General features: G+C 36.5%; 1 protein-coding gene across 1 annotated transcript; it reads left to right on the top strand.

Annotated features, from left to right (window-relative positions):
* The first annotated feature begins 9355 nt into the window (after positions 1-9355).
* On the top strand, positions 9356-14469 carry LOC145766956 (uncharacterized). The gene is made up of 4 exons (XM_082578675.1): positions 9356-10352; positions 11029-11082; positions 11676-11754; positions 12060-14469. The coding sequence occupies exons 1-4, from the start codon at positions 9463-9465 to the stop codon at positions 12201-12203; spliced, it is 1167 nt and encodes a 388-aa protein (XP_082434801.1). The 5' UTR covers positions 9356-9462; the 3' UTR covers positions 12204-14469.

Genomic DNA, 14469 nt, shown 5'->3' on the forward strand with positions numbered 1-14469 from the left:
CTACACAAAATGTACAACCTGTTCCCTGGGCTAAGAGTCTTGATTTTTACAAGGATGATGATATGATATCATTAATTTCAGCAGCACCAATTGCATCATTCCGTGACCTTCAATGTCTTCGTCTGCTAAACCGACGCCAACTTCTCTTATATAATCTATCATGGAGGTTGTGGGTTACGTATGTCAGTGACGTCTTTATGGCTAGGGTCATGCCTCATGTCTGTATTGTGAGAGACATGCGATGCTATCTGTTATGTGTGGATACTCAACCTCATATTGACAGCAAGGAAAAGCTACAAATGTCACAGTCAACTGTTCACAAGATTATTTCACAATGTAGATAGGTTGGTTTGGTTTTTGAATCTTTATCCTCGGACTGACAAAGCCTTGATAAGTTGTTCCTGATAGTTTCGCATACTTGTAGAATGTGGAATGTAGAGGTTCTTGACGCAGGGCCGGTTACCGAGATTGGCAGAGTGAAGTTTTCTTATTGTTGAAGTGTTGTTGCCGGAGAATTATTCCATTCACTGAATGAATGAATGGAGAGCAGTCCTGAAATGCGTTGCTCAAGCACACACCCCGAGAGCTGAACCAGCGCCGCGTGATATTGAGTCGGACGCGTAACCACTGAGCTATCGGGGCGGACTAATGTAGATATTAACGACCGGTTTTAGCCTGATGCTGCCAGTTCGCTGTGGTAATAGCGAATTGCACTAGCTTTCGGAACACAGTTTCCTAGTCATGTGCTATGATGAATATGACAGTCATAAGATGTTTACAGTAATCGCGAAATTCCATGTTGTTTCGGTGACAGTTGGCTAAACTACCACAGGGATTTGAAGACATTATAGAAATAGACCTTTACTTCCTACGATTTGTCAATCAGCATGTCTGTCTTTGTCGTGGGGTTGCCACAGATAAGAACTACCTGTGTAGAAGCAAAATGGCACACCACAAAAGCATAGGCTTCTGACGAAATAAGTAGGCTACGTAGCCAATGACCCCAATGTGTTTCTACGCTAAGCGGTTGATTGTTTTCTGCAACGGAAAAGAAGATAGCTGAGTGCTAAAACGTGGCGCTTGACAAGCAGTTGTCAGACTATAACCTGCAATGGATCTTCTTTTTATTTCCCTTTTTTTTTAATTACTTTCCCTTATTAATTTACTTCGGTCACAATCACGTTTTAACGTTCGCGTTTTGTCGCTTCTACCTTTTTTCCAACTTTGATATGTTGACGTGTATTGTTTTTGCTGTGATGGTCAGAAATGAAAACGACTGAACTGAGATGATGTTCATGTAGCTCAAAACGGTTTTAGCAGTCTTTTCCCAGTTACTGCCGAACTGCCGATACGTATAGGCCTATATCAATACACTTAACCATACAACCAAGAACCAACTTCAATACGTTGACTGTTGCAAAAAAAACTATTAATTAAGAGAAGGATAAAATTTAAAATTAATAAGTTGATTGGTTTGAATCTTTGTCCTCGGCCTGAGAAAGCTTTTGATAGGTTATTCCTGGACTGAGCTTCTGGTGGGTTATTTCTGGCAGTTTCGCATACTTGTAGGCTAAAGGCTTTTAACCACTAACGCAGGTCCGGTTACTGAAATTGACTTAGTGAAGTTTCCGTTTGCTGAAGTTTTGTTGGCGAAGAATTATTTTATCCATCAGGTGTCGCTGAATGAAGATCAGTCCTAAAAATGCGTTGCTCAAGCGCACAACCCGAGAGTCAAACTGGCGCCGTTTTATTTTGAGGTTTTCTTCATGTATGAAGTCAGGCGTTTAACCAGCTGAGCGATAGGAGCGGAATAAACGAGTTTACATGTTTTTATTTTCATAAAATAAAAATAAAAATTACTCCATTAATGGAAATGTGAAATGCTTGCATGAAAAGACTTTTGATGAACATCTAAAACTTTAAACTAAAAGAAATTTAACTAAAAGAAAATTACTGCATTAATGGAAATGTGAAATGCTTGCATGAAAAGACTTTTGATGAACATCTAAAACTTTAAACTAAAAGAGAAGTTTTTTTAATACAACCTAGATTGCCGATACAAAACCTTCAACATCTCAAAGTGCGAACAGAAAATAAAGAATTAGAAGTACTGAAGAAAGATTTACAGAGATGGATTGTTAAGTGTGAAATCAACAATTACTTCTTAACAAATATACTTTATTCACATTTAGCTAACGACATAAAAAAATGTAAAATTTAGACAAATGATCTTACTTTGGAGACGGAAAAGAACTGTTTTATAAATATTGCTCTAAGTTTAAGCTGTTTTAAGATTGAGATGTGTTTTGAAATAAAATAAGAAAAGAGATAAACTTTTGAGTAGGTGCATAAAATGCCTAGATGACTAATTGACAAAAAACCATCACACTGCACTGCAGTATATCCCCTTGTGAAATTTTATTTTGTTTATTTTGTATGTTATTCGCTCTGAGGATGCGCATTGTCATGGTGCGCGAAACGTCAGTGAAGCAATTAACCATCTTGTTTGTTGTTACTTTTACTTTCAATTTCATCAGATGAACGTTGCAACTAGTGCTAGAAACGATAATTGTCCTGATGAACACCCAAACTTTTCAGTATTCAAAAACAAACAAAACCGTGTAGCCAAAATTTCAAAGCTATTCCCGCTAGGTAGAGATAAAGAGCTCATTTATATGATTGTTTCGTTTTATTTCACAGCATGCTTATTGGTCTGGATACCAGACCAAGACTTAATCTAGCGCTACATAGTAAAGTGGATATTGAAGTTTTGCTGGTTCAGCTTTCGCGGCTTGAAACAACTATTCAATCTCTACCACAGTGGATTATACCATAATAATGTTGTTGCTGTTGTTATTGTTCATGAATGACGGTCTACAGCAGCAAAAGACAGGATCATTGAGAAAATAATTAGGACCTTGTAGTCTGTACCAATGAGATCATCGATCTCTGTCAAAAACTTGAAAAAACACATTATATCCAAAAAATATACGATAATGTTGCAAGTTCCCGGCCCCTTGGAAAGGATACAGGCTCGTAGGCTAAACCATCCCAGGCCGGGGTTTAAAAATACCTCCTGAACAGTGGCGTAGCTAGGGGGGCGGCGCTTTCAGACTACGATTTTTGATTTTGATTATAATCTGATAAAAAAACGCATTTCATTTTCACATGCTTTTTCTTGAAAAGGCGGCAAAATCTGAATCCGCCCGGGCGGCACATTTCGGCACATCCCCTAGCTACGCCACTGCCCCTAAACCCCCTGTTAACGCTGCTGATATATGGACACCATGGTTTCTGGTTTTTCGTTACTTTTCTGCCCTGTTCATACTCCACTTATCTTTGTTGCTTTATGCAAGTTATTTACTAATTAGGGAGGAAATTTTTTCAAGTCTTCAATGCAACCTCATCTTTAGAGCCTTCACACAGTGCCACCCACTTTAATCAGTTAAGCAACACTAATGATAAATCAGATAAAGGACTTACATAACACACAGGTATGCAAATGTTCTTATCATAACTTGCATGTGAAAAACCACATGCACTTATAGATGATTGCATAGCAAATGCGTTTCGTTGCAAAGGTGGCGCAGACCTTCAGGCGATTGTATAGCTTTGACATAATATCAATGATAGTAACCAAGTCGCAATTCTGTAACGACTTGCCCTTAACTGAGCTCAGTCACTGATTATTAGGCTACTGGACAGTGGACACACCTGCGACTATCTCCGAATCAATTATGACTCTTGTTTTTATCAGCACAGCAGAATCTGCTTGTGCAGCAATGCTGTTACCAAGGTTTTGCAAACACATGAAGGAAAGCGTGAGAGAATATATGGAGTTGGCTGGGTTGTGTTATGAGTAAATACTGCACGACGAGCTGTGCAGTATAAACATATGTTACAATGCGAGCCACCAGAGTAAAAATATCTGTAAATCTGTCCAATTTAATTTAAAGAAATATTGTTATGATTGCTGAAGGATCCTTATGATCAGGGTTTCATTTCAGGCAGAGCTCATGTCAGGAGCTCACACAATTTTCTGCAAAAATTTCAAATGTTGTATCCGGAATGTCAGAACTTGTAACTGGAACGTCAGATTCTGTAACCGGAACTTCGGATTCTGTAACCGCAACTACAGTATAATAACAAGCTATTTTTTTTTTTAAAGTTAAAGCACTTAGTGGGGTGAAGGAGATTTGAATTGTAAAAGCAGAAACGTAGGATTATGAATTAATATAAACTATTTTTAAGAATTTTTGAAAATTGCTGAAAAATTATGAATCTGCTCAAACTCGTCAGAGAATCAAATTTATACTGATCTGCTCAGTGCTCACGGCTCCCTCTTTTTGTCAAGAGTTACTTTACTTCATTCTTTTGTGTTTTAATCAAAAGATTCTTCTCCAACCCCCCATTCTTAACTGATGTTCGATGTTCGAGTAAAGGGTTTGGGGTAGCCATGGGTTGGGTTATAAAAATACATTGCCAAGTTGGGTATGTTCATGTGAACAAAGAGCGCCATCGCAAATGAGAAAATATGCATCGAAAAGAAAAAAAACCTTAGCATGGAACTCATCAGTAGCTACGTGACGCATTGCATGAAAGAATATCAAACAAAATTATTGTGGTCGATCAATGACCATATGCAATGATAGATTTTCGTGCGAACTTTGTTTCTTGATTCTTGTGCGCTTTGCAATGGTGTTATTCAGGAACGGATCCAGCAAGTTGCTTTAGGGCAGGGGTTCTTAAACTGGGGGCCGTGGACCCTCAAGGGGTCCGCGGACTAGTTTTAGGGGGTCCATGAAGGCCTAATGGAAATCTTAATGTATAATTCCGTAAATGGAATAAATTTTTCAAAAGAAAAGAGATTAAGTTCAAACATCGCTGATGAATTTCCTCAGGTCATCGTCACTCATTACTTTTTACATCGCCATGCATTAGCATCGAAAACTCTCCCAACAAATTTGAAAGAAATTTTGTCTGGTAGTGTGAAAATCGTTAACTTTATCAAAGCTTGTGCTTTGAACTATCGAGTATTCAAGAGGTTATGTCAAGAAATGGGAGCGAAACATGAAGTTCTCCTCTATCATACCGAAGTTAGCTGGCTGTCAAGGGGACAAGTTTTGAAGCGCTTTTTCTTTTTTTCTAAGAGATAAAAATATTGAACTCTAAAAGCAGTTTAACAGTGAAGAGTTTATTCATGGGTTAGCTTAGTTGGCGGATGTTTTTACTCATATGAATGAAGTAGGCCTAAATCGTTCTATTCAAGGCCCTGCCGTTATAACTATGGACGCTTCTAAAAAACTTAAAACTTTTCGGGACACGTTATGTCTGTGGAAAAGGAGATTGGAGACTAACAACTATTCTAATTTCTCAAAGTTGGAAGAATTGTGCTTCAAAATGGAATATCAGTTTGTAATGCTCTACCATCTTCTCTGCACACAGAAATGTGCAGACATTTGGAAGCATTGTAAAACTCTTTCAGAAGTTACTGCTTAGCTGCAGAGGATATTAAAAATACAGCATGGTTATGTTACCCTTTTCTCGTTGAACTGGAATCTATCAGTGATGAGGACCTTGCAAAAGATGAGTTCATTGAACTAAGGGCAATGGAATCATTAAGAATGTCCTTCAATTCGAAAAGTATTGGCAATTTTTGGAGTTCGTTGACGCAAGCATATCCTTTTTTGGTAAAGAGAGCCATGACTGCTTTAAACCCTTTTGCCACAACATATTTATGTGAGTCAGGATTTTCATCCTTGGTAGCCTAACTATCAAAACAAAGAGTTAAAACCGGTTGGATGCAAAGGATGACATGCGTGTTGCCCTATCAAAGACGAAGTCACAATTTCATGTTCTTGTTGAAAACAAACAGCAGCATCTTTTACATTAATGAAATTAAATCGAAGATATTGAAAAACAATCTGCATTGGCTATTTCTTAAATTTTACAAAACATAAATTTTGTTACCACTTTATTTTAATTTTATTGCGTTATGTCCAATTCATGCTGATCAAAAAAGTTTCTCGGACTAGGCCGCAAAGGGGGTCCGCTCAAACCAAATTTGTTTTAAAGGGTCCGCGTTAAAAAAAGTTTAAGAACCCCTGCTTTAGGGCCAGGGGCGATCGCCTCAATTGCTTCCTGGATCTACCGCTGGTTTTATTAAGACCTAGACTCCCCGCGGTTAGTGTAGGAAGGATCATGCATAACTGCACGAGCTCCACCTGCCTAAAGTTACTTATTTAATACCACATATAAGTAAGAACAAAGAAATATCAGTGTTTTAACTTTATGTGAATCATTCCATTGCTTTCTTATAAGTTATGAGTAGTATTGTTGATTGACGTCCATGCTCAACGGCATGGTTGCCAGGTGGCCTAAAATTCGGCTAAAAAACGATATTTTGGTCTAATTTTACATAAAAAAAAAAAGGCTGTTTTTTACTATGTGTGGTGAATATATATAAAATTATATAACTGCAGACAGGACGCCACTGTTTTGACCTTAATGTCTTGTTGATTAGTGAGTAAAGGCTATAAACCTTAGTAGCCTATTACATGCAAGCTTGAAGTGCTTTGACGTTGTGAAGCCTGATATCACATGGCTTTCGTCTTCATCATTATTTTATATTGATTCATGCCTATGAGATTTCGCTTTTGCAATTTTTTTTTTTAAATTACATTATGTTTATTTTTAGGTACCATAGTTTCTCGATGCTACTTGCTGTAATTATTGCATTACGTAGCCTATGTTTTACAGTTGATGGAGAAAGGCCAATATAGCTTATGTAATTACTCATGTGATGCGTCTGATATGGTTTCTCGATAGAGATGACGTGAGTTCAAATAGCTGGGATTTTACTCTGTTGCTGAGAACGAAACGCGTTTGCACTTGATAGCCCTTTGCTTTACCAATCCATAGCGCCCGCAAAAACGTGTACACTGGGACTCCTTTCAGTTTATGACGTGTTATTTACTCATGCACAGCAACTGTTAAAATGTATACTCCTTCAGAAATTTCATAATTGTTTCTTGGTTCGGGTTGTTGTGTAACAATGGTGTCATAGAAATCATTTCATAAAACCTGTTGACTTCACATAGGCTAATGCGAGCAAGAACAAACAATGCTTTGACTTCATCTGTCGCTATGCAATTTTTATAAACAAAATTAACCATCGAGATTGCATCCAGAAAGAGGCCAAACAAAAAAATATTTTGAAGTGTTTTGAGTCGACTAAGGCTTCATTAAAAAGAGGTTGATAATTTCAAAAGTTTATTTTGAAAAGTTGTTTCTGAAATAGACCAGCTCCTTGATTACAAAGGTGTAATCCTCACTTTTCTGAGAAAAACTGGAGAGTATTCCTTCATAAAACATCATAAAACAGCCACACGACTAAGAATGAAACTTATATCAATTTGTGCAATAATGCATTTATTTTTATTTTTTTGCGATTACGTTAGTCTATGCTTCTTTGCACCCACAAGCAGAATTCTTACGTACTTTTTTACAGCTGTAACTGTGTCTTTGCTGCTCTCAGCAATTAATTCATGCCGACGGTAGAGCAGAGTGCGTACCGTAGGCAAACGTAGGCAAATATAATGAAGGTTGACAAACTAAAGCGTTTTCAAATAGAAGATAATAGTGTATTCTAATATACATCAGGGGTATTTGAAAGCAGAAATATTTCGAAGCGTAAATAATTTTTTTTGACTAGAAAATGTTGGGTTTCGGTTTCTGATTGTTTTGTTTCGAATTAAGTTTCTTTGTGTTGAACTTCATCTTGTCTCGTTTCGAAATCCCAATTTCTTTTATTGTAAGTTTTAGACGTATGCGGATCTTCGATAGGCCTTAAATCTCATTTTTTGAAATATTTGCTGAGAATATTGATGCTTATGGGTCTTCAAAACAAAAGTATTTGATAAAGATTTAAAAAAACGGCATTTTGTTTTGACTGAAGGTTCTTTTATCATTCTTTGATTTCGCAAAGTTTCATAATGAAAAATTCTATTTCGTGTTATGTCGTAGCGTCGTTTATAGAAAATTCATAAGATTGTTTTTGATGCCACATGCCACCTCTGAAAACAATTTATTGCGAACAGAGCATCGTTGTGTATTGAAAAAAACGCGAATAACGTACAAAAAGGGATTAACTAAATTAAAATTTTGATATCTTGTCATTTCCACTAATGATTAGCCTAGGTCCTACCACAAATAAAAATTATGATTTTACAGCAGTGATTTTTAAAGATTAGCTTTAGGTTTTTAGCTTAACAACAAGTAGCTGTTGATCAAGGGACGTCGTTTTAGCAAACAAATTTTTCATCCAAAACCTTTGATTTAGTTTAGAAAGCCACCGATCGTAATTTCACACTTTAGGCGTTTGAAAAAAATTTTGGTTAACACGTTTTAAAACTTAATAACTCAAAAACAAGCAACTGGTAAATAAAAAAAGAAAAACAGTTCTAATCAAAACTGGTCATGAAAATTGAAAAACCACAATTTTGACCAGCTGCGTTTTCAGTGGCTACCTCATTGCAAGAGGTGGATGTTTGCCTTTTTCTTTTTCGTACACTCTATCCTTAATAAACCAAGCGAGAACGCAATCTAACAATATTCCAATGCATCAACGCATGCAGTCGACACCAGGAAAAAGTCACTGCATGAAAAAGAGAGACATTGATTTTAATTCAATAGCTTTGCACTGGGAATTTTGTGAAGGATGTTATTGTGCAGCTAAATTAATAAAGTTATTAGAAAGGGCTTAGGCAAGAGTTAACAGAAAATAAAGCAAGTTAAATATAAAATAGACAGGAAAAGACTAAAAATGCAATGGACTTACTTCTTAATTGCAAAACAATATGGTGGGCCTACTTTTAAGTAAATTACTTGTATCTGAACGAAACATCAACAACTTCATCCAGAATTAAAAATGAGCCCTGTCGCTAAAAGACGTTCTTTGTTGTAAGCTGAAGAGCGACAATAAATAAAACCATAACCTTATTATAGTGACAATGTAAATGTTGCATCACCAAACGCACAATGTCGTAAAACAACAGAATAGGTGCAAACATCGCCAGTGTTATCTTTGTCCAACGATCAGAAAGGCTTTGCGTAGTTGCAGTAAAGTAATCTAAGAATACCATAAAAGGCTTGCACGATTTTTAGAAAACTATATTATACTGTGGTAGGCTCTAACTAAAAGTTGTATTGAAAACAACTCAAATCTAAGTAAAACGATTAGCGTTGAGCATCACTGTAGCTTATTAAATGTCGTACTATTGATAGCTGAATGTGGAATTAAAAGTTATAACCTACCTTTGTTTTAGATTTGTAAAAGTTGTGTTTGTTAGGGCTATTGAACTGACATCTCACTTTATACTACTTTATTAGGATTTTTTGGTGGTTTGTATTTGCGAGCTTGAGACTAACAAACAAGGATACTAAAACATCAATTTGGTCTTGATGGATTCCTCCGAGCGCTTTTCGTTTGGCTCAACGGTAGGATCAGAAGTCACTCCTCCAAAAAACTGTATGGCAAATGTGAGCACAACTGGAGAAAGTTATGGTCAGTTCTCAAGTTGTAGCTCAATGAGTCAAGTTCAAGATTCGGGATCACACGACTCGTCAAGATTCAAGAATTCTTATTTTGCTTCCCCTTCCAATTTAATTGATATCAACAAGCATTCATTTCCTCAAGACGTCAAAGACACTTCTTCTTTTAACAACCAGTATGTTCCTACAAATTCATACGTAGGAACGAGAGAAGAAGCGACTTCAAATTCGCTTTACCACCAACGGTATTCCCATCCAAATCCAATGGCGTTCTCCTCTTCTGATTCCACAGGAGCACCGAGCCCAAACAATATTTCTTCAGGAGAAGACGATTATTGCAACTATCCAGCAATGAATGAATTTAACTTCTATGACCAAAGCACTTCTTTCATGCAGCAGCTAGAACAGGGTTCTTTCAGTCCTAAAACTTTAAATTTTGGAGATGAGAACAACCCACCTTTGTATGCTTCACAAACCTACGAGAATTCTCTCAACCATGCCAATTCATACGATAAATGCAGTCTAAACAAACCACCCACCTCTTGTAACAACACTCACAGCCCCACTTATGGCCATGCCAATAAAGACGCCCCCAGCAACGACTCATCTATTCAGCGAGGACAAAGCATGAGGAAACAAAGTCAGTGCGATGACGTTTTAGAGCGTTTCCCTAAACTTCACGTACAAAGTGAAGTTTCGACTGCTGACTTGGCAAGTACTGGGTATCTAGGAGCCTTCAGCATTAAGGACCTTGCAGATATGAAAGTAAAAATCCTAAACAAACGTCTTAGTGGAGTCAGGTGGGTGACCTTTCATTGGTTATCGTGACAGTAACGTGGCTATAGTTAGAAAGTACAGTATAAGGGGCAAGAACAAGTGTTGGGAGGGCAAACGTTATTCAACATGAATTACAATGGTGTTAAAACATTGTGATAGTATAAAAACACATTTTCTATCGGAGGAAAGATAAACTTTTAGAGGGGCGATTGGCCTTTCAATCCTCCTCCCGTGGCTACGTTCCTGAATCGCTTGATGATTCCGCGTTGGCTTCAGTATCTAAAAAGTCGAGGGTTGACTTAAACTATTTTTGTAACATTGATAGTGGCTGTTTTTGATAAAAATTATCACCATATTTTTTATGATGTTGTTCCATTTAGCGTTCTTAGTTTTTCGATAAGTTGTCGTTCGACGGATTATATGAATTCAGTTAAGTGAGATTTTCTGACAGTAGCCTATCGCTGTTGTAAAGCTGCGACAGCAGCACCTTTAAAGTGCTGATTCAGCACTATCCGGGCAATGTAGGATTACAATGAAATTGTGATTGATAATGTTATTGTGTCATTATAACGTTTTAAAACATTGCATGGGTTGATTTCTACGGTTCATTGTGTTTCTGATACTTAACGTGTTCATACTGATACATTGTTTTCGATCATATTTTATTTACAAAAACAAAAGGACTTATTTTGTTTTCAGCAAAAACGAAGCACAAGTTCTAAAGCAAATCCGAAGGACTTTGAAGAACAGAGAGTACGTTTTATTGTTATTGCTAGGCTTTATGTTTAGTACTGTAAGCTACTTCTTCTCATCAAGGTAGACTCAAAGTGTGCTTAAAGCAAAAGTAGTTTGAAACAAAATATTTTAACAAAAAGTGCTTTATCTTAGCTAAGTTTATCTGTAAAGAATTGCGCTTTTTTTTAAATAAGATTTACTTTAATCACTTCTAGCACCGTTACCATTTCATCGTTGAACCTTTTACCTCATGGTCAGTTTAAGTTAAACTGATTCACATAACACGACGGTATACAGATTAATCCTTTTCAGACCAACAGAAGAATATTCATCCTGTACTGTATATTTTAATTTTTAATTTCTTTAGTAACTGTTTGAAAAGTTTAAGGTTTACCAAAGTTTGAAAAGATTGTTTTTTCTACAAAATGTATTTCTTCACAATCACAAGTATTCTTCACTTATTGTTTAATTCGATACAAAACTGCAACGTATAAGCCTAAATTTGAGAACAAAATATAGCAAAATTCCAAAATATTTTGAAGGTTTTGTTTTAATAGCTAATAACTTCATTTACTGTGGTTCAAGATATTCTAACCGCTCGGAATATTTAGATATGCTCGGATTTGTCGAGAAAAGCGAGTGAAAGAAAGAGACAGAATAAAGCATGATAATATTCGCCTTCGAAATCAGGTAAGTAAAAATTAACAAACCTGAGCTTAACTAATCAGAGAAGCTGGATAAGTCTGAATTGAACTAATCAAAAGTATGGTATGTGTATTTTTCTTTCAAATTTTGATAAAACTAGTATATCTTAATTTCAAAGTTAGCGACAGAATCAGACAATTTGACATCAGGTGAATATCTGAACATTTTAGATTTTTATTTCTTGAAGAGTACTTTGACAGCAAAAACGTTTGAAAGTCGATTCCTATTGATCAACTGTGAATATTAAATTCGAAGTTTTATATAAGCAAGTAAATTGACTTTTTCTACAGGTAGAGCAATTGAAAAATGAGTACCTCTCCATACTGAAGGAAAGAGACAGTTACAGATGGAAATATGAACAACTGGCACGAGCAAACGGCAACCAAAGCCATTTTAGTTGTGAAAAGTCCTGCCCGAGACAATCAACAAGCTAAAAGACAGCTTTAATTCTGTACGGGACCGGTGAGCTCAGGAACAGTACAATACTGAACATACCTGCCTGGTAGCCTTGGCAAGGACATCAACTTGTTCAGCTTATTTTCCAATGCTGCCTATAGGTGGGAACATTGCTGCTTATCGGAAAATTTGCATTAGTTTTCGCCATTTTGTTGAAATGTGAAGAATAAATGCTGAAACGTGGCTTTTGCTGTTGCCGAATCGCTTACTTTGTGCAAAATTCGCTTAACTTGGAGTTTAGTCTGTTTTATTAAAATTTTTGATAGCCTATGTTTTTGAAAATTGCAAGTTTTTTCAAAGTAACATTTTTAAGTAACTTTGTAAAGCTGACGTTATCTGAGTTTCGTTTTAAACTTTATGCTTCGTTTTGTGATTTTTTACAACACCTTAAACAGACGTTGCTGTCATATATTTTTCACAGTTTTTGGTCGAACAGGTATGTTTCATGTTTATTAAAATGTTTTTAAAAACTTGATTTTTTTCGTTTGAGCAAGCTTGTTGTTTATTTGCTAGCAGAAACTGTAGACTAACATCGGTGGCATGTATGTTAGCTTTACAAAAGCTTGCGTTATTCTCCAACATGTGTTGGTCGACATCAGGGTCGACATTCAGTAATTTTTTTCATACGAAAACAAAATGGAAATTGTTCGAATCTGCTGTGTTAGACATTGAAAAGTCTCAATAATGTTGTATTTCCTGCTGTGATTGGCTAGGCCTACCTTACACAATGTACTATCGTTTTGTTACCAAGTCAAATTAGATAGGCTCAAACTGATAAAAAATCGATAACCTTTGCAGCATTTTGTCATTACCAAACTCGACAATCATTTTTTTTTTCATGTTAATTCAACGTCTACTGCCGTTGAATCAATGTAAAAAATAACTGAGTTGCTGGTTGGATAGGTGAACATAAAATCAACAAAACCTAAGTGAAGTAACATGAATTTTTCAAACTTTGGTTACATTTCGAAGAGATAATTATGACATCACAGTAAAGAATTTGTTAATGTTGTTGAACAGGGTAAAGTGCTGTGGGTCTACTTAGCGGTGCTATCTAATAGCCCACTGCAATCAATCCAATTTTTCTTTTATGCGTACAGATAGCGAAGACAATTGAATTATGCGTAGCTACAAACAGTAGCGTTGACAGGGGTGTTCTGGATACTTTTGCACCCGAGAAGGGGATGAATTAAGGGGTGATAACTTTTTTAAGGGACCCAGAAGTTTTAAGAAGCTACTGCACATTCTTTAAACAAAGTGTGTTTTTTTAGAAGTGTCGTGATTTAAGGGGCTTAGAAGGGGCCCGGGGATCGCATTGGTACCGGGCCCAGATTATCTCCTTAACGGCCCTGGATATGAACAATCTTAATTCCATGACATGTTCCGATAGTTTTAAAACTGGAAAAATAGCTCAGTATAAATTTAGTGCCTTGAAAACCCGTGATAGCCGTCAAACAGTTTATCGGTGCATTTAATAATGTGGTAGCTTAGCGGGCTACAATAAATTAGACACATTTTAACAGGACTGCGCTTTTGAAATTTCACTCTGTCGTTATTTTTACTGAATTAAAAAAATTCTAAACTGTGCTTTCCTCTTTGCTAAAATCAAAATAGACATTCACGGAAAATCGACGAACTTAAAAGCTGACGAAAAATCTTCAAAATGAAGGCTTAGACTTGAAAAGCTAAACAGGGTGGGCGTAAGGTCACAATCCCCATCTTTATTATTATTATTGTAACTGTCTCCGCCGCCAGTGTAGCCAAATCGTTTGGCATCCGCTGGCTTCGATCAGTCTTTCAACAAGGTTGATAGGATCTCCATTCTGTTTTGTCCTTTGCGATGTTTTGCAATCGATGGAGATGTGGTGTGCTGAGCAGGGATCCCAGGCCAGCTTTTCTGATGTCAGATCTCAGCAGTTGTAATAAATTGGTACGGTGACGTCCGGTTCGGCCTTGGTACTTTTTGCTGCCAATTATTGCAAATTCAAGGGCTTTCTGGGGAGGTGAAAGCCCTTGAATTTGCAATAATTGGGTATCTTATTGTTGTAACTTATCTTTGGGTATCTTATTGTTGTAGTTTATAACCTTCAACCTGCATTCGAATAAAATTCGACCAAAATCGCAGTCCTGAGGTTTCAATTCTGTTCTTTGCCAATGTTTGCTTTTGAATATGTACGAACTGTAATGTATACGCTTTTTGCTGCTCAACTTGAGTATTTGTGATCAAATAAATATTTGCTTAAT

Source organism: Aplidium turbinatum, chromosome 3 (assembly GCF_918807975.1).
Source record: "Aplidium turbinatum chromosome 3, kaAplTurb1.1, whole genome shotgun sequence".
NCBI lineage: Eukaryota > Metazoa > Chordata > Ascidiacea > Aplousobranchia > Polyclinidae > Aplidium > Aplidium turbinatum.

Bases quoted from the DNA above. Each gene is read 5' to 3' on its own strand.
- LOC145766956 (XM_082578675.1), top strand. From the start codon at position 9,463: ATGGATTCCTCCGAGCGCTTTTCGTTTGGCTCAACGGTAGGATCAGAA. The intron at 11,083-11,675 runs GTACGTTTTATT...CGGAATATTTAG, and splicing joins AGGACTTTGAAGAACAGAGA to ATATGCTCGGATTTGTCGAG. The intron at 11,755-12,059 runs GTAAGTAAAAAT...CTTTTTCTACAG, and splicing joins ATATTCGCCTTCGAAATCAG to GTAGAGCAATTGAAAAATGA.